General features: G+C 43.5%; 1 protein-coding gene and 2 non-coding genes across 20 annotated transcripts in view; 2 read left to right on the top strand and 1 right to left on the bottom strand.

Moving 5' to 3' along the window:
• Positions 1-2741: 2741 nt before the first annotated feature.
• The window catches only part of USP28 (ubiquitin specific peptidase 28), a 77745-nt gene continuing 55080 nt past the window's right edge, over positions 2742-25406 (top strand). For 6 of the 18 annotated variants that reach the window (XM_019037525.4, XM_004052155.5, XM_019037523.4 and 3 more), the window contains exons 1-2: positions 2742-2881; positions 24069-24146. In XM_019037525.4, coding sequence (XP_018893070.1) covers positions 2825-2881; positions 24069-24146 — 135 coding nt within the window. In that variant the 5' untranslated portion in view covers positions 2742-2824. Of the gene's footprint in view, positions 2882-3217; positions 3817-24068; positions 24147-25406 lie in introns of those variants that run through there. The other 12 variants (XM_055356918.1, XM_055356915.1, XM_055356912.1 and 9 more) reach the window with 7 other exon arrangements.
• LOC115936348 (U7 small nuclear RNA) lies at positions 13066-13127 on the top strand. The gene has a single exon (XR_004071844.1). It is a non-coding gene; the product is annotated as a U7 small nuclear RNA (small nuclear RNA).
• On the bottom strand, positions 18934-19037 carry LOC115936323 (U6 spliceosomal RNA). The gene has a single exon (XR_004071825.1). It is a non-coding gene; the product is annotated as a U6 spliceosomal RNA (small nuclear RNA).

The raw sequence follows: 25406 nt of genomic DNA, 5'->3' as shown, positions 1-25406 counted from the left end.
AGGGGAGTCTGAGGCACCTGTAGTCCCTCAGGAGTCTGAGGCAGGAGAGCTGCTTGAACCCGGGAGGCAGAGGTTTCAGGGAGCTGAGATCACACCACCGCACTCCAGCCTGGGCGACAGAACGATACCCCATCTCAAAAAAAATAAAAAGAAAAAGAAAAAGAAAATTTTAATGAATAAGGGTAATATGGTTTGGCTCTGGGTCCCCACCCAAATCTCATGTCGAATTGTATTCCCACTTGCCCGGGGAGGGACCCGGTGGGACATGATTAGATTATGGGGTGGATTTCCCCCATGCATTTCTCATGATAGTGAGTTCTTATGAGATCTTTGTGTGTGTGTGTGTGTGTGTGTGTGTGTGTGTGTGTGTGTGTGTGTGCAGGGGGTCGGGGGGGGGGACACTTCTTCTTTTGTTCTATCTCTCCTATTCTGCCATGGTGAGACATGCCTGCTTCCCCTTTGCCTTCCACCACGATTGTACGTTTCCTGAGGCCTCCCAGTCTTGCTTCCTGTTATGCCCCTCAGTCAAACCTCTTTTCTTCATAACTTACCCAAGCTCAGGTAATTTTTTATAGCAGTGTGAGAACAGACTAATACAAAGGGTTATAGGTTTTGACAGCACTTACACACAATAAACATGCAATTTCCTAAAATGAATGTGTAAAGACAAATAAGGGTTGCTCCAGAGACATGGTAAATAAAGCATTCTAGCAGTGTAGAAATAGGCAATGCTGCAAATAAGCCAGACTCAGAAATCAACGTGGGCTGGGTGTGGTGACTCATGTCTGTAATCCCCAAATTTTGGGAGGCCAAGGCAGGAGGATTGCTTGAGACCAGAAATTTGAGACCATCCTGGGCAACACAGTGAGATCCCATCTCCATAAAAAAGACACAAAAATTAGTTGGGCATGGCACATGCATGAAGTCCCTGCTGCTTCAGAGGCTGAGGCAGTCGGACAGCTTGAGCCCAGGAATTCAACGCTGCAGTGAGCCATGATCTCACTACTGTATTTCAGTCTGGGTGACAGCGTGAGACCCTGTCTCAAAAAAAAAAAAAAAAGAAAACCAGCATCAACCTGAAATCAACCTGTTCTACAGTGACACCCAGGTTGAGGCCATAAACACAGTCACTCATGAGGAAAGGAAGAATGGCAGAGCCACATACATGAAATGTCCTACTACTCGCAGACACAAACACAGTCAGCCTGTTGAATGTGGAAGATTCCAAGTTAGTATCACTGCAGCCATGCTAATCTGCCAGTTAATCTGCCAGGGGAAGCGGATCCCTGTATCTCCAGGTGGTGGAAGTTGCAGCAGTCCTAGTTCAGGCCTCAGAGAGTAATCTGGCCTCTCCTGGGAGCTGCACCTGACCTGTACCTGTTTCCTTTTGTCAAAAACTGCGCCCGCATGCAGACTAGGGAGGCCTGCAGGTGAAACATAACAATCCCAGCGACAACAATGCCAGGAGTATAGGAAAGGCCACCGTCCATGTTAAATTCACACTTAAAGTGTAGCTTGAGAGTCAGACCAGACCAGGGCAAGGGTGTAGGTGCTACTCTTAAAAGACGCGCTTCCACACTCAGCCTCTATGCAGATTTGGGACACTCAGCAGCCTGTCAAGTGGGTTTGCCATCATACCACATTTGTATCTTAAATGTGAAACATGGTTCAGTAATCACAATTCCCACACAGTTGTTGAAAATACAATTCAGGCCTGGCGCGGTGGCTCACGCCTATAATCCCAGCATTATGGAAGGCCGAGACGGGCGGATCACCTGAGGTCAGGAATTCGAGGCCAGCCTGGGCAACATGGTGAAACCCTGGGTGTGGTACAGCGTGCCTGTAATCCCAGCTACTCAGGAGAATCGCTTGAACCCAGGAGGCGGAAGTTGCAGTGAGCCGAGACCGTGCGGCTGCACTCCAGCTTGGGGGGACAGAGTGAGACTCCGTCTCAAAAAAAAAGAAAAAAAAACCAAACCGAAACCAACCAAACAAAAAACAATTAAATAGGAGCACCTGGTCTTTTAACATGAAATCGTAAATATCTGGCTCAAACATAACAAAGTAACACAAAATTTTAGTTTGAACTTCTGAAAATCGAAAATGGAAAAACTGCAATTTTCCTTATCATGCCTAGGTTAAGAGCATCAGGGTTAAGGGCACCAAGCGGGACACCCATGAACGGAGGCTTTGGTCCGTTTGGTTAGCTTTAGACAAGCGACTGCATTCATCCTCCTTCTCTCCTTAAAGATGGTGAACACTTCATGTCATTGGAGTTGGAAATGGCCACAAAGCCTGGTAGGAAATCCTTTATTCCACGGTCATTCGGCAGTTTCCCACGGCGGAGGAACAGTTTTAACTCGCCCGTGGGGAGGGTGGAGCCGGAGGTCAGTCCTACAAATGAGGTTTTGAGGGCAGAGAGCGGAGAAGACTCAGGAACGCGGCTCCCAGGATTCGCAAACCCAGTTCCCGGACACTGGCAGCGCGGCCCGCAGCCTCCACCGGCTGTGAAGCTGACCAACAGCGACAGGCGGGGCCGGAGTCACGTGACCGACGTCTGGTCAGCCGGGCGTGCGCGGGAGCACGCAGAACTCTTCGGCCCCGGGCCGCGCGCCTTGCGTGCGCGCGCATGCCGGGGGCGGGGCATGTGGGCCAAGCCTCCGGCGCGCGCTGCGGGCGGGGGCGGGACGGAGCGGGGTGGAGGGCGGGGGCGGGGTGGAGGGCGGGGGCGGGGTGGAGGGCGGGGGCGGGGCCTAGTCCTGAGAGGCTGGGCCGGCGGCGGCTGCGGCGGGAGACCGGTGACCCGCGGCTGGGCGCCTCGGCCATGACTGCGGAGCTGCAGCAGGACGACGCGGCCGGCGCGGCAGACGGCCACGGCTCGGTGGGCTCCGCGGCGGCGAGCGGGAGCTGGGGGCGGGCTCCAGGCCCTGAGGGGAGTGTGCGGGGCCTGCAGGGCTGCGGGTTGCGGGCTGCGGAGGGCGCCCCGGCCGGGCGGGACAGGGGGTGCGCCCGCGAGCGTGGGCGAGAAGGCCAAGGGCTCTGCGGGGCTCGGGCCGCGGAGATTGAGGACTGCATCTTCGCGTCCGTGGGCGAGCTGAAGTTGTAGGGGGATTTCCAGATTTTGGAAAACAAAATATAAAGGGCTGGACGTGGGGTTCTCCGCCGCAGGGATCAGTAAGGTGAGCGCTCCTGGGCCCCGTCCGGGGTGAGAAACTTCCGAAAGCGGCAGCGTTGGTTGGTTTTGTTTTGTTTTGCTTTGACTTTTAAATCAGTTTTATGGCGGCGTTTTTAAAAGGTTAAAGCAGACCGAAGTTATCTCACTTAAAGTCTGGAATTAATCACCGTCTTCTATAAGACCAGGGGTCCCAGTTACCACCACTTCCCTCCCTCCCAACCCGGCTTTAAAAACAAAACAGCGCAGCCTCCCCAATTATTGCCTTCATCGCTCTAGATTTTTAAGGAGGGGGAGGAGCTGCGTGATGAATAGAAAGTCTACTGATGATGATCTCCTGTTCCCAATGTCTAAGAAGATTGAAATCAATATAAGGACTTCTGATCTAAGAATCTGGTGAGAGTGAAAGAATCCTGGCTTGAGAGAAAAGCTAATGTCTGTATGAAGAAACTTGGGAAGAGGGCAATTTGAGCATGTCTTCTAGTGTTACTTCGGAATGTTATAACTTAACACCACCTCCTCACCCCTCAAGTACTGCACTTTTTCAAGAGAAAACGGGAAATCTGTGCCAGTTGTTCAAATACGAGTTTGGAGATGAGAAACTTTATATTTGTCATACAAAGCTGGCAGACAGATACCCTCAGGTGAGAATCCTTTTATACCTTTTTACTCTTTTGTCTGGAAGGCCAGTAGTATTTAGCATGGAGGCACTTTTTTTTTTTTTTTTTGAGACAGAGTCTCCCTCTGTTGCCTAGGCTGGAGTGCTGTGGCGCGATGTCGGCTCACTGCATCCTCCGCCTCAGCCTCCTGAGTACCTGGTATTACAGGCGCTCGCCACCGGCCCGGCTAATTTTTGTATTTTTAGTAGAGTCGGGGTTTCACCATATTGGTCAGGCTGGTCTCAAACTCCCGACTTCAGGTGATTCGCCCGCCTCGGCCTTCCAGAGTGCTGGGATTACAGGCGTGAGCCACCACCGCGCCCAGTCTGGACGCACTTTTTTTTTTTTTTTCCAGACGGAGTCTCACTTTGTCGCCCAGGCTGGGGTGCAGTGGCGCGATCTCGGCTCACTGCAACTTCCGTCTCCCGGGTTCAAGCGATTCTCCTGCCTCAGCCTCCCGAGTAGCAGGGACTACAGGCGCGTGCCACCACGCCCAGCTAATTTTTGTATTTTTAGTAGAGATGGGATTTCACTATGTTGGCCAGGATGGTCTCGATCTCTTGACCTCGTGATCCGCCCGCCTCGGCCTCCCAAAGTGCTGGGATTACAGGCGTGAACGACGGCGCCCAGCCTGGATGCACTTTTTAAAACTCATGTAGAAAAAGATACTTCCAGGTCCTGGGCTCCGAAACGAAAGTATCATGCACTGACTTCTAATGGAAATATTACTGTTAGATGTTCACAAGTGCCTATTGAAATGTGTCAAGATTTTTCTCTGGCTTCAGAGATCAGTTCTATTTGTTTTTAGCACAGTGATTTAAAAACATGGGAAAATTTTAGTTTGGAGACTATCATATTGATTTAGAGAAGAGACTATTTTAAGGGAGAGAGAAGTCATATTTAAATTTGTCGTGGCTCAGTCATTTAAGACCATGTGCCTATTAATCAGTGGCATCTTCATTTACCTCTGCCGCAGTTTGAGTAGTGACCCTATTTCAGCATTCTCCATTTGATACTGTGTGTGAGCTACTTGATGAGCATTTGTATGTAAGTCATAGCTATTTTGGGACGGCTTGGAACTCCAGTGGCTGTGGCTGGCTGGAGTACTCTGATTCCTGGCCACCTGCAGAGTGATGACATTTACTGTTCTTCCCAGTGATTTGCCCTATACGGAAAGCTGATAAGCTTGGAATGCTTGATAATGTTTGCCCCTTTTATTTTTGCTAATAAAATGCTTCAAGTTACCAGGATAGGTTGAAGGAACTTACAGGAAAAGTACCTTTTGATCTTACAGGAAAGATTTTAATAACTTCTTCCTCATCTTGGTAAGTTTCATGTTAGAATGGATTCTTTTATTTTGAACTCTCTGAGGCATTCTACCTTTCCCTTAAAGGATATTTCATTGTTCTAGTTGAGGAGAGCTATCCTTCCCTGACACTCAGAAGCTATTTAAAGCCTAGACTGCTTCCCTTCCCTTATTGGTCAGTTGTACACAGGACAGACAAAACCCTTTATGGCCTCCCAAGAATTTTAGTGAGAGAAATATGTAGTACTCTTGAAATATGCTGTCAGTATGGACTCGAATCTGAGAGTAGACACTTTATGATTTCACTAAATCCTCTAGACTGCAAACTGGTATTCGAATATCTAAAGAGATTACATACTGACAGATTCCTGTATTTTAATCAATTCTTGACTTCGATAGCAGCAAAGTTTACTGTTATTACAGGAGAAACAACTTGAAGTCGGTTTGGTTCTTATAAACCTGTCATTCTTGGCAGCTGTACTGAGGGTTCACATCACACATTCTTTATGTCAGCTGAAGCCTTATAAAAACCTGCCAGTTTCAGTGAAAATTTAATGCCCTTTTTGCTTTCTCTTGATTTATTGACCTTTCATTTCCTTTTACTTTGTCTCATTAACTGATTTTTAAAACATCAGTAAGTCAGTGATTGGTTCCACAACTCTCATGCCCCTCTGCCCCCAAATGCAAACAGTATTTTTTTTTTTTTGAGACGGAGTCTCGCTCTGTTGCCCAGGCTGAAGTGCAGTGGCGCGATCTCTGCTCACTGCAAGCTCCGCCCCCTGGGTTCATGCCGTTCTCCAGCCTCAGCCTCCCGAGTAGCTGGGACTACAGGCGCCCACCACCACGCCCGGCTGATGTTTCTGTATTTTTAGTAGAGACAGGGTTTCACAGTGTTCGCCAGGATGGTCTCGATCTCCTGACCTCATGATCCGCCCGCCTCGGTCTGCAAACAGTATTTTTAAGACTTACTGGCAAATAGCATCTTACCAGGCGAGATCTCTCCATGTGTTCTGTTTCATCAAAGAAATTAAATCAATAGTAAAATGAAGCAAGTACTTAACAAGGAAAATAATGCTGGTAATAGTAATAGCTAATGCTAGTTGAGCATGCACTATGTGCCAGACTCTGTGCTCAGAACTTAACATAGCATTCTCTCAGTACTTACACAACTCCATGAAGTTTCTGTGAGAAGGCTTATACTTGTTAAGTAATTTGTCCAAGGTCACCCAGTGAGGATATGGTACAGTTGGAATTGTATCTAGGCAGTTCTGACCCCAAGAGCCCAAGGCGCCCCTGGTCCTATCTCATAGTTGACGGGCCCATTGCCCTGGATCACAGACTTCCCACTACTCTCGTAATGCCTTTTCTAGAACTCTCCTAATGTTTTAAACTTCCAGTCCTCCCTACAGTCTTTCTAAATAGATAATCTTCTTTTCTACTTGACTGAGCTCGCTGATGTCTAAAAAGAGCTCCCTGCCTTATGTTTTGTCCCCCTCTCCCTACGCCATCTCATCTCTTTTCTCTTATTTCAGTGGAAAAGGTTCCCTTCCTTTTTCCCCCTTTCATTTCTTAGAGATAAACCTAGATTAATGGTTTTTACTAGGGAGAGATTTTGTAACTAGGAAGCATTTGGCAATGTCTGGAGACTTTGATTGTGACTCTGGAGGGAGGATGCTACTGGAATGTAGTGCGTAGAAGCCGGGAATGCTGCTAAACATCCTGCAGTGTACAGGAGTAAGCCCCTCTAAACAGAGTTATGTGTAAATTGTATAAAATAGTGCTGAGCTTGACAAACTCTGATCTAGATGATGTCTCTCTTCTCTTTCTATTATGTCCCTTCTCCTTAGTCCTAGTCTAACCCCCAGACACCTTCACTGTCTTCTCCCTTGCTACTCAGATTATGGTCCACAGACCAGCAGCATTCACATCCTCTAGGATTTAGACATGCAGAAAGTTGAGTGTGCTAGAGCCAGCTTGCTCTGCCTCTCCAGCCGATTTTGTACATCTCTTTCCAGCTCTGTGTTCAATGACCTCATGTTGATTACTATGCCAAGGTGGGAATATTTATACCAAGGAAACAAGCATATACTGCCAATCAGCATACCACTGCTTTGTACCCCCACTCTAGACCTATTCAATCAGTTTCTGCCTTTTGACAAGATTCTTGGGTGATTCATTTGCATATTACATTTTGAATTTGCATTTTCCATTTTACCGTGCTCTTGTCCTCTATCTTGAAACCAAATAACAACAACAAAAGTGTCTATTGCCCAGTCCAGGTGTTGTCTCCACCTTCCTCCTTTTGTTTGCTTTTGGAACAAAGTTTCTAACCCCACCTGTTTCATTTCTAAAACATTTTTCCAGTGACAATGTATTCAGACTCAATATACAAAACTTGGAAAATACAGACTTGAGCAAGACTAACTCTTAGCTGACAGGAGATTGAGGGAGGTTGGTTCCCAGATTTTGCTACAGAGCTTAAGGTGGCAATAACAGCTTCTGCAAAAGCCAAATAATGAGATGGCCGTGTGGACCAGTCTGGGCTCCAGCAAATGGCCGATTGTTCAGAGGTCTGCAGAGGGACTGACTAGGCAGCAGCAGGTTAGGTTGAAAGGCAGTGAGTGGTTTTATGTAATCAGAATCTGCTCAGCAGCCTACTTTGCCAAGGCAGGATCTCTCCCTCTGTCACCCAGACTGGGGTGCAACGATGTGATTATAGCTCACTTTGGCCTTGACCTCCTAGGCTCAAGCGATCCTCCCACCTCAGCCTCCTGAGTAGCTGGGACCACAGGCGTGCATCACCGCGCTTGGCTGTCTTTTTAATTTTTTATAGAGACGAGGTCTTGCTATGTTGCCCAGGCTGGTCTTGAACTCCTGGGCTCAAGCAGTCCTCCTGCCTTGGCCTCCCAAAGTGTTGGGATTACAGGCATGAGCCACCACACCTGGCCCCCTCATACTTTTATTATTTTATGCTTTTATGATCCCTCATTACCACTTTTTTGCTGATACTTTTTTTTTTGTTTTGTTTTTTGAGATGCAGTTTAGCTCTTGTTGCCCAGGGTGGAGTGCATTGGCACGATCTTGGCTCACTGCATCCTCCGCCTCCTGGGTTCAAGTGATTCTCCTGCCTCAGCCTCCCGAGTGGCTGGGATTACAGGCATGCACCACCATGCCCAGCTAATTTTGTATTTTTAGTAGAGACAGGGTTTCTCCATGTTTGTCACGTTGGTCTTGAACTCCTGACCCCAGGTGATCTGCCCACCTCAGCCTCCCAAAGTGCTGGGATTACAGTAAGGCGTGAACACCTGGCTCCAAATCTACATTTCTAATCCTGAGTTGCAAATGACTTCTATACTCTGTTTCCCAGTGCTTTTTGAACAGGTCTGCTTGAATATCACCCTCCTTGGCTATAAACGTTTGCTTCATACTTATTTTCCCAGGGTTGTTATACTGGGCATGGGAATGTACACTTCTGTTACTAGTGTCTGCCATATGCTATGTACCACCCTATGTACTTTTCCGTATATTTTTATTTACAAAAACCCAGCAAGGTGTGAACTATTATCCTATTACTGATGAGGAAACTGAGATGTCTTGTTTGTTTTTTGAGATAGGGTTTCACTCTGTCACCCAAGCTGGAGTGTGGTGACACCATCAAGGCTCACTGCAGCCTTGACCACCCAGACCCAAGCAATCCTCAGACACTTGAGTAGCTGGGACCACAGGTATGCACCACCACACCTGGCTACTTTTGTTTTATTTTATTTTTTGAGATGGACCGCAGTCTGTTGCCCAGGATGGAGTGCAGTGGCGTGAGCTCAGCTCACTGTAACCCCCGCCTTCCGGGTTCCATTGATTCTTCTGCCTCTGCCTCCCAAGTAGCTGGGATTACAGGCACATGCCACCACGCCTAATTTTTGTATTTTTAATAGAGACGGGGTTTCACCATGTTGGCCAGGCTGGTCTTGAACTCCTGACCTCCGGTGATCCGTCTGCCTTGGCCTCCCAAAGTGCTGGGATTATAGGCGTGAGCCACCGAACCCAGCCTGTGGTTAATTTTAAAAGTTTTTGTAGCAATGGGGTCTCTCTGTGTTGCCCAGGCTGGTTTCAGATTTATGAACCAAGTCATCCTGCCTCAGCCTCCAAAAGTGCTGGGATTACAGGCATGAGCCACCGTGCCCGACCTCAGATGTTAGTATGCCTTATAAGGGCCTCATATGAGATTTATTTTATTTATTCCTTTTCTTCTTTTGTCTTTTTTTTTTTTTTTTTTTTGAGACATGGTCTTACTCTGTCACCTAGGCTGGAGTAGTGCAGTGGCTCTATCATGGCTCACTGCAGCCTCAACCTCCTGGGCCCAAGCAATTCTCCTACCTCAGTCTACTGAGTAGCTGGAACTACAGACATGTGCCACCATGCCTAGCTAATATTTTTATTTTTTGTAGATATGGGGGGGTCTCTTTATGTTGCCCAGGCTGGTTTTGAACTCCCGCACTCCAGTGATCCTCCCGCCTGAGCCTCCCAAAGTTTTGGGATTACAGGCGTGAACCATGGTACCTATCTCTTTTTTTTCTTTATTCGTATGAGATTTTAAACTGACGTCTGTTTGCTTCTATCTTACAGATGAGAAATGCAGCTTATGACCATGATTGAATTATAGGTAGCAGAGCTGTGACTTCAAGCCATTCTGACTTGAAGCATAACATTTCTCTGACTTTAGTACAAGCCTTTCTAAAACCAAAGTTTCTGACTTACCACTTGACTATGTAGCACTTTAATAACTTTAATAATTTTAATAACTTTTCATTGAACCCTCATAGGCACTCTATGAAATAAAATTTAGTATGAGCAGGAAGTAGAATTTGCAAAGTGACACAGCGGGTAAGTGATAAAACCAAAACTATAACACAGGATATCAGTATTTTTACTGTAAACTCTAGAGGAGTTTAGTTGGACAGGCAAGTCCCAGTATTTTTCATTTCTATTGCATTTCTTCATTTTGCTAACAATTTATTTGCAGTACTTCCTTTGATAGTCATACAGGGCTGTCAAAGCTTTTGGTGTACTTCGTTTTCCATTCTGGAAACTGATGCTGAGGAAGATTGAGATTTGCCAGGAGGCTGATGTGTGCTGGAGTCTGGGCTGCATGGCACTATTTCCAGCGTCTAGGCTTTCTACGTAAAACGGGTCAAAATATCAGACACACTAAACCAAACTAAAGATCTGCCTCAGTAAGTACCAGCTGCATGCTACATGATGGCTGGTAGGCACTTTAACCCTAAGAAGATTTTCTAAACAACATTTTCTAAACAACATTTTCTTTTTCAATCTTCTTGCCCAAGTTAGTACTTTCTGGTGTCCCCTCCCTCCCTCCCTCCCTCCCTCCCTTCCTTCCTTCCTTCCTCCCTCCCTCCCTCCCTCCCCTCTTCCTTCTTTCCTTTTTTCCTTTTGTGTGGGGATGTGTATACAGGTTTCCTTATTCATTTGTTTTTTCATAGAGTTGGGGTCTTGCTATGTTGCTCAGGCTGGAGTGCAGTGGCTATTCACAGGCATGATCGTGGTGTACTACTGTTTGAAAATCCTGGGCACAAGTGATCATTCTGCCTCAGCCTGCTGCAGAGCTGGAACTACAGGTGTGTGCCACTGCACCCAAGTGATTTTTTTTTTCAATTGAGGCAAAATTTATATAACATAAAATTATTTTAAAGTGGGGCTGGGTGCGGTGGCTCACTGAGGTCAGGAATTCAAGACCAGCCTGGCCAACATGGTGAAACCCCGTCTCTACTAAAAAATACAAAAATTAGCCAGATGTGGTGGTGAGCACCTGTAATTCCAGCTACTTGGGAGGCTGAGGCAGGAGAATCACTTGAACCCGGGAGGCAGCGGTTGCAGTGAGCCGAGATCATGCCACTGCACTCTAGCCTGGGTGACAAGAGTAAAACTCTGTCTCCAAAAAAAAAAAAAGTTCAAGTGTACAAGTTCACTGACATTTAATATATTCACAATATTGTGCAATCACCAATTCCGTCTAGTTCTAAAACATTTTCATTACCCTGAAAGAAAACTTTGTAACCATTAAGCAGTCACTCCCTATTCCCCCATGCCCTCAACCCCAGGGAATACCAATCTACTTTCTGTCTCTAGATTTACCTATTAGAGAGATTTCATGTAAATGGATCATGCAATATGTGACCTATTATGTGTGGCATCTGTCGTTTATTGTAATGTTTTTGAGATTTGTTCAAGTTGTAGCATGTATGAGTTTTTCATTTTAATCACTGAGTAATATTCCACTGTATGTATAGATATGTTTTGCCTGTCCATTCTTCCATTGATGGACATTTGAGTTATTTACACCTTTTGGTTATTATGAATAGTTCTGTTATGAATATTCATATACTTGTATTTGAGTACCTGTTTTCCGTTCTTTTGGGTATATACCTAGAAGGAATTGTTGACTCATATGGTAATTCTATGTTTAACTTCTTGAGGAACTGCCAGACTGTTTTCCAAGGTTGCTGGGGAAGTTTTATATTCCCACCAGCAATACACAAGGGTTCTAGTTTTTCTCTTTCCTCATCAAACACTTGTTATTTTTTGTTTTTGTTTGATAATAGCCATCCTAATGGGTGTGAAGTGGCATCTCATCATGATTTTGATTTGGCCCTGTTAATGTTATGGCTAATGTTAAGTGTCTTCATAAACTTATTGACTATTTATATATCTTCTTTGGAGAAATATCTTTTTAAGTTCTTTGTCCATTTTTGAATTGGGTTGTCTTGTTTTTTGGTTGTTGACTTAAAGGGAGTTCAAAGAGAGTTTTATATCATCTAGATGCTAGACTCTTACCAGATAAATGATTTAAAAGTATTTTCTCCCATTGTCTTTTCACTTTCTTGATAATTTGTACACTGTGTATTTCTTTTTTCTTTTCTTTTTTTTTTTTTCCCCAAGACAGAGTCTGGCTCTGTCACCTAGGCTGGAGTGCAGTGGCCTGATCTCGGCTCACTGCAACCTCCGCCTCCTGGGTTCAAGTGATTCTCTTGCCTCAGCCTCCCAGGAAGCTGGGATTACAGGTGCGTGCCAACACACCTGGCTAATATTTGTATTTTTAGTGGAGACGGTTTCACCATATTGGCCAGGCTGGTCTTGAACTACTGACCTCAGGGGATCCACATTGGCCTCCCAGAGTGCTCGGATTACAGGCATGAGCCACCGTGCCTGGCCAGCACTGTATATTTCTTGTTGGATTTCTTGATGTGTGTGTTTATTTCTTGAATTTGTATACCAGTTGTCTTTTCACTTTCTTGATAATGCCCTTTGATGCAGAAAAGTACATCAGCCCACTTCAGTGTCCCAAGTAGCTGGGACTACAGGTGCACACCACCATGCCTGGCTCAAAAGTGTTATTATTTTTTTCTTTTGTTGCTTGTGCTTTTGGTGTCATAGCTGAGAATCCATTGACAAATCCAAGGTCATGAAGACTTATCTCTGTGTTCTAAGAATTTTATAGTTTTAGTTCTTTATTTAGGTTGTTGATCCATTTTGAGGAATTTTTGTGTATTGTGTGAGGTAGGGGTCCAGTGTGATTCTTCTACTGTGGATATCCAGTTGTACCAATACCATTTGTTGAAGACATGATTTTTCCCCCATCAAATGGTCTTGGCACTCTGGTTGAAAATCAGTTGACCATAGATACGAGTTTATTTCTGGATTCTCAATTCTATTCTATTGGTCTATATATCTGTCCTTATGCCAGTACTACACTGTTATGATAACCGTAGCTTTGGATTAATACTAAGTTTTGATATAAGAAGTGTGAGTCCTCCAACTTTGTTCTTCTTTTCAATGTTGTTTTAGTTCTTCCAGGTCCTTTGAAATTCTTGTGAATTTGAGGATCAGCTTTTCTGTTTCTGCAAGAAAGGCCAAAGCATTGCAGCTCTTTTAGAATTTGTCTAGCAGGTTTTCTGGTTTTCACTAGAGGTCCCCGCAACCCCCAGCCACACGCATACACAAAGAACCATTGGAATTTTGATAGGGATTACATTGAACTTTTGAATTGCTTTGAGTAGTATTGCCACCTTCACAGTATTAAGTCTTCGTGGCCAGATGCAGTGCCTCACACCTGTAATCACTTTGGGAAGAGGCCGAGACGGGCGGATTGCTTGACCTCAGGAGTTCAAGACCAGCCTGGGCAACATGGTGAAACCCCACCTTTACCGAAAATATGAAAAATCTTAGTTGGGCTTGATGGCACACATCTGTGTTCCCACCTACTTGGGAGGCTGAGGAGGGAGGATCGCTTGAGCTTATAGGGTGGAGGTTGAGGTGTACTCTAGCCTGGGTGACAGAGACAGACCCCATCTCCAAAAAAAAATACTGTCTTCATGATGGTTAAGTTAATGCGTCAGTTGACTGGGCCATGAGGTATGTATGCAGACATTTGGTCAAACATTATTCTAGGTGTGTCTGTGAGTGTGATTCTGGATAAGGTTAACATTGAATCAGTAGATTGTGTAGAGCAGTTTGAACTCCCTAATGTGGGTAGTGGGCCTCATTCAATCAAGACCTGAATAGAACAAAAATGCTGAGTAGGAGGAAACTTTGCTTGCCTGACTACTTGAGCTGGGACATTGATTTTCCTTGGTCCTGGCACTGGAACTTAGACAACCATCAGCTCTCTTGGTTCACAGGACTTCAGACTCAGACTGGAACTTACACACTCAGCTCTCCTGGTTCTTGGGTCTCAGACTTACACTAACACTACACCGCTGGTCTCCTGGTTCTCCAGCTTGCTAACTGCAGATCTTGAGACTTCTCAGTCTCCGCAGTCATGTGAGCCAATTCCTTATAATAAATTTCACCTCCTATATTTATCTCCTTTTGCTTCTGTTTCTCTGGGGAACTCTGACTAGTACAGTTTTCCAGTTCATGAACCTGGATGTTTTTCAATTTATTTAGGTCTTTAACTTCTTTCATCAATTTTTTTACCTTTTTTTTTTTTTTTGAGACAGAGTCTCACTCTGTTGCCCAGGCTGGAGTGCAGTGGTGAGATCTTGGCTCACGGCAGCCTCCACCTCTCGAGTTCAAGGGATTCTCCCGCCTCAGCCTCCCGAGTAGCTGGGACTACAGGCACATGCCACCATGCCTGGCTAATTTTTTGTATTTTTAGTAGAGATGGGGGTTTCACCATGTTGGCCAGGCTGGTCTCAAACTCCTGACCTCAGGTGATCCATCCACCTCAGCTTCCCAAAGTGCTGGGATTACAGGCGTGAGCCACTGTGACCAGCAATTTTTTTTTTTTTTTTTGAGACGGAGTCTCGCTCTGTTGCCCAGGCTGGAGTGCAGTGGCGCCATCTCGGCTCACTGCAAGCTCCGCCTCCCAGGTTCATGCCATTCTCCTGCCTCAGCCTCCCGAGTAGCTGGGACTACAGGCGCCTGCCGCCATGCCTGGCTAATTTTTTGTATTTTTAGTAGAGACGGGGTTTCACCGTGTTAGCCAGGATGGTCTCAATCTCCTGACCTTGTGATCCGCCTGCCTCGGCCTCCCAAAGTGCTGGGATTACAGGCGTGAGCCACCGCGCCCGGCCTAATTTTTTTTTTTTTTTTTTTTTTGAGACAGGGTCTCACTCTGTTGCCAGGCTGGAGTGCGGTGGCACAATGTTGGCTCACTGCAACCTCCATCTTCTGGGCTCAAGCAATCCTCCCACTTCAGCCTTCTGAGAAGCTGGGACTACAGGCATGCACCACCACACCCGACTAATTTTTGTGTTTTCTGTAGAGATGTGTTTTGCCACGTTGCTCAGGCTGGTCTCGAACACTTCAGCTAGAGCAATCTGCCCGCCTCAGCCTCCGAAAGTGCTGGGATTACAGGTGTGAGCCATCGCACCCAGCCTCAGCAGTGACCCACTGCGCCCGGCCCAGGTTTTTTACCTCTTTGGTCAAATTTATTCTTAAGTATTTTATTCTTTAGGATGCTATTGTAAATGTAATTTTTTAAATTTCCTTTTTGATTTCTTATTGCTGTTTTATAAAAACACAACTGAATTTTGCCTGTTTACCTTGAAGCTGCTGAATTTGTTTACCAGGTCTGGTAACTTTTTTGCAGATTCTTTGGGATTTTGTATATATAGGATCATGTCATTTTGTGAATACAGTTTTACTTTTTTATCCTTTGCAATTTAGATGCCATTTATTTTTTATTCTTGCCTGATTGCTCTGGCTTAAACTTCCAGTACAGTGTTGAATAGCAGTGGTGAAAGTGGGCATCTTTGTCTTGTTCCTGATTTTAGGGGTAAAGCTTTCAGCCTTTCACCATTGAATATGATGTTAACTCTTGGTTTTTTTATAAAGGCCCTGTATCATGTTGAGGGAATTACCTTTTATTCCTAGTTTTCTGATTGTTTTTATTATGAATGTGTGTTGGATTTTGTCAGATGTTTTTCTGTATCAATCAAGGTGACCATTGTTTTTTTTCTCCTTCATTCTGTTGGTGTGGTATATCACATTGTTTGGTTTCCTTTTATGTTATTGGCAATGGCATTCTCTTAGGCATCCGTTGCAAATGTATGACTAAGCTTTCTCTCTTCATTCTTTGAGATGTTCAGAGTATGTCCTACTTTGATGTTTTGCCTACCAGCATCCTGCCTCTCTCGTCACAGTTCGTTTACTCAGTAGCCCTGTAACTCAAGCTTTCTTTTCCTAGTGTCATCCCACGTTGAACCAGTTGTTCACGTGGGCTAGATTAATCCACTTAAATGCCTTTTCTTCCTTCATATATCTTCCCTGCTGAGGAGCCTGCAGTGATTATCCATTGTTCATCAGATCAAACCGAAACTCTTCCTGACATTTAGAACCCTTTGTAATCCAATCCCACATCACCTCTCTGATCTCTGTTATTTATTTATTTGAGACAGAGTCTTGCTCTTGTCGCCCAGGCTGGAGTACAGTGGCGCAGTCTCAGCTCACTGCAACCTCCGTCTCCTGGGTTCAAGTCATTCTCCTGCCTTAGCCTCCCAAGTAGCTGGGATTACAGGCGCCTGTCACCACACCCAGCTAATTTTTGTATTTTTAGTAGAGACGGGGTTTCACCATGTTGGCCAGGCTGGTCTTGAACTCCTGACCTCAGGTGATCCGCCCGCCTCAGCCCCCTAAAGTGCTGGGATTACAGGCGTGAGCCACCACACCCAGCAATCTCTATTTATTAAAAATAGAAACTACACACGAAGACCCAGCTAGTAATAACTTAAAATTTTACCATTGCTATATTTCTAAAACTATAAGCATGTAAATTTGATTTCTCATATCTTTCCCTGACATTTTCCCAGTTTTTCAATTAGCCCTACCAATATGTTGTTAAAAATTGTATTTTCCTTCGTTTTTAGAGATGTGTTCGATATGTTTGTCAGCCTCATTTCTCATATTTAGTTGGAACATGTATTCAAAGAAATGAAAAATATTGTCTTAATGTATTCTAAAATAAGGAAAAAGCAAGGTATAGGACATTATGTATCATATGAAAAAATATATTCATGTGCATAGACAATTTCGGGAAAGATAACAGAAACTGTTAATGGTAGTAGCCCCTGGGAAATAGAACTAGGTCGGGAAGAAGGTGATTTCCTTTTCATTTTATACCCTTTTGTACTATTGGAATCTCTTAGTACATGTGAAGAAAGAGATGGAAAAAATTTAAAAAGTAAATAATGATTAGTTCCTTTTTTTTCTTGTTTTTAAGTCCCAGTTTAAACCCCTCTACATGATATAATAGTGGCTAAATTTTAAACACTTTTAATGGTTTTTAAAAACTTTAAGCCAGTTGATAAACTCAAACAGGCATTTTCATCATGTACTGACATTTGCATCATTCACAAAAATTATCAAGTAGTCTATTTCAGGGAATTTAGCTGTGTCCACAGAAAGCTGCTGTTTATCTTTTTTAGACAGCCATATTCTTACGGCTACTTTAGGTTTCTATTCCATGAATAAATTGGATCAGCAGGGCATTGTTGCTGGAAGAAAAACTGAAAAAATACCAAGGCTTTTGAGGGCCATTCCTTGTTTTATGGAGGTTGGAAAGGTTAGCAACCATCTCTGTTGTCCAGACAGAGGTGGTTTTTTTTTTTTTTTTTGAGATGTAGTCTCGCTTTGTCGCCCAGGCTGGAGTGGAATGCAGTGGTGCGATCTCGGCTCACTGCAACCTCCACCTCCAGGTTCATGCCATTCTCCTGCCTCAGCCTTCCGAGTAGCTGGGAGTACCGGTGCCTGCCACCGCGCCCGTCTAATTTTTTGTGTTTTTAGTAGAGACGGAGTTTCACTGTGTTAGCCAGGATGGTCTCGGGCTCCTGACCTCGTGATCTGCCTGCCTCAGCCTCCCAAAGTGCTGGGATTACAGGCATGAGCCACCAAGCCTGGCCCTTATTTTATTTTTTTTTTTGAGACAGTCTTGCTCTGTTGCGCAGGCTGGAGTGCAGCGGTGCAATCTTGGCTCACTTCAAGCTCCGCCTCCCAGGTTCAAGCAATTCCTCTGCCTCAGCCTCCCGAGTAGCTGGGACTACAGGTGCCCGCCACCATGCCTGGCAAATTTTTGTATATTTTTTTTTTTCTTTAGTAGAGGTGGGGTTTCACCATATTGGCCAGGCTGGTCTTGAACTCCTGACCTTGTGATCCGCCTGCCTTCGCCTCCCAAAGTGCTGGGATCACAGGCATGAGCCACTGCACCTGGCCAGAATTTTTGGCATTGATACTATATGTTTTCTTTGACTCTTCAGTTGGTTTTGTTTTTGTTTTTTGTTTTTTCTTTTTTTTTTTGCTTCCTTTGGGTACTTAAGTTTTATTGTATAATTGCGAACCAGATCTTTAGCTTTGGAAGGAATTTTATTAGGCACACCTTGGTAGTTCTTTGGAGTAAGGGAACATTTATTAATTATTTACTTAGTTGTAAATTTAGAAATGTCTTTGTAAGACTAGACAATTGAGATCAGGAAATATGTGCATCAGAATGATGAAAATAGCATCACTATTTGAAGGAATGGAATAACCTATAAAGCTTCTCATCACAATGCTAAATTAGGAGTTTTAACGATTAGTAATGAAATATTTTGCATTATTTCATCAGAGAGTTTTAACCTAGTTACTGTAGGATCAGGCCAGGTATTGATTGTTACAGTAACTTGATAGCTTAAGGTTTTTAGTGTCTGAATAATCTTGTTAATTGCTGATTGTGGGTGAGTTGTTTTTGCTCTAAGAAAATCTCCTTCCTGAGAAGTGGGCTAGATTGCACCAAAACCACTGAGTAGCAGTGAGGTCAAAAAGCTTGAGTTCCTTCCTGATAAAGGTTTGTGTTTGCCTGTCTTTCTTTACTGCCTCTGGGCAAGAAAAGGGAGTACTTTTTGTTTTGTGAAAACAATGTGAATTTAGCTCAGGAAATGCAAACCTGTTGGCTCTTGCAAGTTATTTGACTTCATTGTGAGAGGAGTACAGGCTTTGTCTTGTCTCCTTGTTGGGTGTGTACTTTACATATAGCAAGGTAGAGTGAAGTTAATATTTAAATCCTCTTTCTGTGAAGTTCAGGTGAAGTGAGTTAGTAATATGGTAGGATCCTGATGGGTTTAGTGTTACTGTAAAATTAATATTTATATAAATATATATATAGCACGAGGATTTGGAGTGCGGGTTCTGTTGAGAACTTTAGCTAAATCTTTACAAGACTGGGTCATGTCATAGCATTTGTATATGTATATAAATAATGCATGTGAAATTTGTTATTCATACTCTTTACATTTTATTTTTATTTTTAAATTATGGAACACTTCATGAATTTGCGTGTTATTCTTGCACAGGGTCCATGCTAATCTCTGTATTGTTCCAATTTTAGTTAATGTACTGCTCAAGCAAGCACTTAGACCCTTAATAGCTATGTGTTTTATAGCTATCTTTGATTTAGCTTTTAATTCAAGTCATTTGATGATAAATAGATTTTGTAAACCTTAATTTCCTAATGTGTGCAATGGCTGCCTTTGTTATCAGGATTACATGCATGTAAGGCGCCTGTTTCCTGTCATATGTTAAGCCAGGTATGGTGATGTGTGCCTGTAGTCCCAGCAACCTGGAAGGCTGTGGTGGGAGGATCCTTTGAGTCCAGCAGTTAGGCCAGCCTGGTCAACATAGCGAGACCCCCATTTCCAAAAAGAAAAAAAAATTAAAGTAGTTGTTCAATAAATGTTAGTTCTCATTATTATCAGCACTGTCCTATGGATGATTCAAATTAGGCAGTGTATTGCATGATTCTTCCTTTAAAGAAGGCAAGAATTTCATATTTAAAACAATTAGAGAACAGGCCTGGCGCGGTGTCTCACGCCTGTAATCCCAACAATTTGGGAGGCCAAGGTGGGTGGATCACTTGAGGTAAGAGTTTGGGAGCAGCCTGGCCAACATGATGAATCCTCATCTCTATTAAAACACAAAAATTAGCTAGGCGTGGTGGTGGGTGCCTATAATCCCAGCTGCTCAGGTGGCTGAGGCAGGAGAATCGCTTGAACCCGAGAGGTGGAGTTTGCAGTGAGCTGAGATCGCGCCACTGCGCTCCAGCCTGGGTGACAGCAAGACTCCGTCTCAAAAAAAATTAAAATAAAATAAAACAATTAGAGGACCACATGATGAGGAATATCAAGTGAAGACAGTGAGCCACATTCAGTCACAGGCGTATTCATTTCCTTAACATGGGAGATGAGAAACGGGAGAGAACAGTATGGGCCAGAGTTCTTAGAGGGACTTCATATGGAGGAGGTAAGACAAATATAACCCTTGAATGTAGTTGGCATACCATAGTTTAATAATGTAGGTGGTATTACTAGTGATTTTAGGAGCAACAGTCTATGCATGAGAGAATGAGTTTGCAGTAAGGAACTGAGAGGAGAAAAGGTGGAACAGGCTAACGGGGGATCAGGTAATGGTCTTTGAATGGCAAGATGAGGAATTTGGATTTGAATTTCCATGTAGAACATTGTTGTTGGAGCTAAACAAAATAATTTTACATAGTTGTCATCTCTACCCAGGAGCCTTTAAAAAAAGGTCACTAGGCCAGGTGCAGTGGCTCACGCCTGTAACCCCAGTACTTTGGGAGGCTGAGACAGGTGGATCACTTAAGGCCAGAAGTTTGAGACCAGCCTGGCCAACATGGAGAAACCCCATGTCTACTAAAAATAGGAAAACTAGCTGGGCGTGGTGGTGGGCACCCGTAGTCCCAGCTACTCGGGAGGCTGAGGTGGGAGAGTCACCTGAGCCCGGGATGCCGAGGTTGCAGTGAGCTAAAATTGTACCATGCCATTGCACTCCAGTCTGGGCCACAGAGCGAGACCCTGTCTCAAAAAAAAAAAGGAAACGAAAGAGTTTATTTTCCTTTCCTGATTGTGTTATCCCAGATATGTTGATGTCCACTGCTACCTATTACAAAATGGAGAAAGAGGAATGGTAATATTACAGTGTAACTGACTTTAATCCAAGGTCAAATGTAAATAATTAGTAAATTAGTATTTGGATACTATATTTCATTGATTCACATTTATTTAGCATTCTGAGATCTCTGAGATCAAGATGTTCTTAACATTTTTACTATCATCCAAGTAGCAGATGTGATGTTGTCATTGTCTGCACTTGTATGAACCCGGTCATAGCTGTTACTATTGTTATAACAACAGTTGACAGTCAAGTTGTATGTACTGTTAGTACCACATGGTTTACTTGCCATTGCGTATGTCACTTAAAAATTTACACTGTGATTCAACATTGAGATTAAAACAAAACAAAAAAACCAAAAAACCTGTGTATGAAGAAAGGCATGGAAGCAGAATGGCGGGGTAGAAATTTGATTTTATATGAAGCAAAATATTTACCTTTGGAGGAATGTTTACAGTTTCAGATTTTCTTGCAAAGCTACAGTCAAGTGCTTTATGCAACCCAGGAGGGAAGATACCATAAATGTATTATGCTGTGTTAAGTTTTGTTGCCGAGAAATATGTGAAAGAATTGCCTATCACATGCCAAGCAGTGCACCTGGAAGCAGGGGAAATTGCTGTATTCCCCAACATAAATGAAAAAGTTCAGAGATTTAAGAAGCTAGTGTGACTTATTTATATGTCTCCCCGGACTGCCGTTAAGACATTGTGTCATAGTTCGAGTGGCAGCAGTTTTCCTTTCTTTGTTTGCAACTGATGGCACCTTAGATTTAGTCAAATGTAATATTTACCTCTCTACTTCTGATGATAGCTGGTTTAGAACAGATTGCACTACTAAGTAATCAAACTTGTGATTGTATAAGGACAAGCAAATTTTTAAAATAAACTTGTTAGGGTGCAAAGATCAAGGTCAAAATATAAAAATAGGCTGGGTGTGGTGGCTCACACCTATAATCCTAGCACTTTGAGAGGCTGAGGCAGGAGAATCGCTTGAACCCGGGAGTCGGAGGTTGCAGTGAGCCGAGATTGCTCCATTGCACTCCAGCCTGGGTGACACAGTGAGACTCTGTCTCAAAAATAAATAAATAAATAAAAATAAATAAAACATACAAGAATAAGATATTTGCGTTTTTTTTTTGCATTAGATAGGTATTCTTGCCTATCTTTTTGTCTTCTCAGATACAGCGTGGTATAGTGCATCCCTTATCAGCAGTAACTTTGTGTAAAGTTACTTAATCTCTCTGTGCCTCAGCTTTTTGTAGGACAGGCGTAATACCTATGTCACAGGTCTGTTATGAGGGTTCAGTGAGTTAAATTAGTTAATACTTGCTAAGTGTTTCTAGCAGCACCTGGCTAAAAGTAAGCAGTATATGTTAGCTATTACTTTTTACTGGATTATTTTCTCTGAATCTTAAATGTTAATTTTTATACAGAATAATTCCCAATGAAGATGGGATTATCCCATTGTTACCTTCTCGACGCTAGTTTGGTGTTAATATACTACTGATTCCCCCTCTCGATTATTCCACCCTTTTTTGGGTATATTGATGTTGATCTTTTAGAAAATTATGTGTGATTTGTGTGAGCTACATAGATTCATACCACTTTTATACAATAAAATCAAATGGAATTAGAATTAGTTTAAAAAACTAGTATTTAATTTTTCTAAAAATTACATGCTTGCGATTTTAGTTTTTGCTCAGGCTCAATCTGGATACCTTTTAGTATGATAATCACTCTCCCAGTGCACAGGCAATGACTGGAGTTGACAAGACTCATAGCGTGAAAGTCTGCTGGTCTCAGCAGGGTAGGATTCCATTTGTAGCCTATGACTATAGTCTGACTACAGCAGAACGACTGTTGGTGCTTCTTTGAGGACTTTATTTATTTATTTATTGAGACGGAGTTGTGCTCTTGTTGCCCAGGCTAGAGTTGCAATGGCGCGATCTTGGCTCACTGCAACCTCCACCTCCCGGGTTCAAGCAATTCTCCTGCCTCAGCCTCCTGAGTAGCTGGGATTACAGGCACATGCCACCACGCCCAACTGATTTTGTATTTTTAGTAAAGACGGGGCCATGTTGGTCAGGCTGGTCTCGAACTCCCAACCTCAAGTGATCTGCCCACCCTGGCCTCCCAAAGTGCTGGGATTACAGGCATGAGCCACCATGCCTGACCTCTTTAGGACTTTAGAGGGATGTTTCAGTTAGTTATTTCTAGTTGTGTAATACTTTAGTGTTGCATTGGGCCCACAGCTGTTGAAGAACATAAGATACTGTTTCTGTTGTAGCTGGGAGTAAATGTAGACTATCTCTCTGAGACATACTACTAACTTAATTTAAGCATAACCTTAGGAATGGTATAAATTAGATTTCTTGTTGCTGAATTAATTTCGAACTAGTTTGTTTTCAACATTCATCTAAAAAGATCATTGTGTCTCAAGTTGGGCCAGCCAATTGTTTAGATTGAGCTGTACTTGCAAATCGGTGTTTTGTATTGTCTTTGTGTAAAGCAGGATAAAATGATAGAGTGAAGATGTTAAGGCTGAAGGGGTTGTAAACTGATTTTGTGTTAGCTGGAAGTTAACAATTTAGGTTTTTCCATGATTTAGGTTAATGAAGAAAAAACATTTCATACTTTATACCTTTTGAAATTATATATTTTATTTAATTGAGAAAATTCTAGCTTTAGCTGTACTTTTTAATCAAACACAGAGTTTTAAATATGTTGATGTTATCATTGGTTAATTACATGATTGGAAACTTATTGTCAGTGAAAAATGATACACACTAATGGCATGTGCAGGAAAGCTTAAAATAGCACATCTTTATATCCATGCAAATTCCCCGGACTCCTTATATGCCCTACTTAATGCACTGCCTACCAAAAGAAAAACCTGGGGAACTTTTAAGTGTCCATTAAGGCTTGAATATTACACTTAAATGTTTTATATATTTGTAATTTTACTGTCATCTATTTCTTTCATAAGTACCAAAGGTATTTCCATGATTGAACTTTTAAAAGAGAAATTGATTTGGCATTTCAGAATATTTCTGACAGCCAATACTTTGTTTCTTGGAGCTTGTTGGTTCTTTAGAGTAAAAAAATGCAGGGCCATTTGCATTGGCCCACACCTGTAATCCCAGCGGACTTTGGGAGGCCGAGGCAGGTGGATCACGAGGTCAGGAGATCAAGACCAGCCTGACCAACAATGTGAAACCCCGTCACTACTAAAAATACAAAACTTAGCTGGGCGTGGTGGCCTGTGCCTGTAATCCCAACTACTCGGGAGGCTGAGGCAGGAGAATCGCTTGAAACCTGGGAGGCGGAGGTTGCAGTGACCTGAGATCCGGCCACTGCACTCCAGCCTGGGCAAGCCTCAGGCCTGTTTATCCAAGATGCTTTTAGTTATTCTTTAAATGTACCCAGGTTTACTTTCTGACTGACATGTTTGTGGTTTTTTTGTTTTGCAAATATAGAGCTGCCAAATGCTGTTAAATCAACTGAGAGAAATCACAGGCATTCAGGACCCTTCGTTTCTCCATGAAGCTCTGAAGGTTGGTTTCCAGATCTCTGTTAGTCAGGAGGCTTTAAAGCAGCTGTCTATATTATAGTTATGTCAGTTCAAGCTATTTCTATGCCCAAATTAAAGCACATATAGGGACAGAAGCTCTACAGGTCAAATGACTGACCCAATGTCTTCAACATGTAAATTGTAAGGGGCTGGGGGAGATTTGTGGTTCGGGTAACCCTGCAGGGTATAAAAGAGATTTAAGAAACATCAACCAGTTGCACTGTTTAGGCCTTGTATTTCCTGATCCAAACCAGCAAACTAAATAATATTTGAGTCAGGGAAGTTTGAACTGGTTATCTGATATTGAAAAAACCTGTTGTTACTCTTAAGGTGTGTATATATATATACTTTTTTTTTTTTTTTGAGACGGAGTCTCACTCTGATGCCCAGGCTGGAGTGCAATAGCACAATCTTGGCTCACTGCAGCCTCTCCCTCCCGCGTTCAAGCTGTTCTCCCACCTCAGTCAGCCTCCCGAGTAGCTGGGATTACAGGCATGTGCCACCACACCTGGCTAATTTTTGTATTTTTAGTAGAGACGGGGTTTCACCATATTGGCCAGGCTGGTCTTGAACTCCTGACCTCAAGTGATCCACCCGACCTGGCCTCCGACAGTGTTGGGATTACAGGCATGAGCCACCATGCCGGTCCATGGGTTATATTTTTAAAAGATACGTTCTGAAATGTTGACCAGTGATAAGATGGTTAGGATTTGATTCAGAATATCTACGAGAGTATAGGAGGTTTAGAGAAAATAAGAAAGGTTATGACTAAGTGACTAGGTAATTGTTGAAGATAAGTGATAGGTACATGGGGTTCTGTTATTCCCTTTCCTGGTATATATGTTAGAAATGTTTCCTCACAAAACGTTAAAAACAAGAATGATCACCACTAGAAAACAGGTAACTGCGTGGCTTTTTTTTTGGAGACAGGAGACAGGATCTCACTCAGTTGCCTTGCCTGCAGTGCAGTGGTGTGATCTTGGCTCACTGCAGCCTCTGCCTTCTGGGCGCAAGCGATCCTCCCACCTCAGCCTCCCTAGTAGCTGGGACTCAGCCTGGCTAGTTTTTGTATTTTTGGTAGGGACGGGGTTTTGCCAAGTTGCTCAGGCTGGTCTCCAATTCCTGGGCTCAAGTGATCTGCCCGCCTTGGCCTCCCAGTGTGCTGGGATTACAGGCGTGTGAGCCACTGCGCCTGCCCTGCTTGGCATTTTTATTGTAGGGCTGACTTCATTTAGAATGTCTA

This window comes from Gorilla gorilla, chromosome 9 (genome assembly GCF_029281585.2).
Source record: "Gorilla gorilla gorilla isolate KB3781 chromosome 9, NHGRI_mGorGor1-v2.1_pri, whole genome shotgun sequence".
Taxonomy (NCBI): Eukaryota; Metazoa; Chordata; class Mammalia; order Primates; family Hominidae; genus Gorilla; species Gorilla gorilla.
This window is presented reverse-complemented; position numbering and strand designations above follow the sequence as displayed.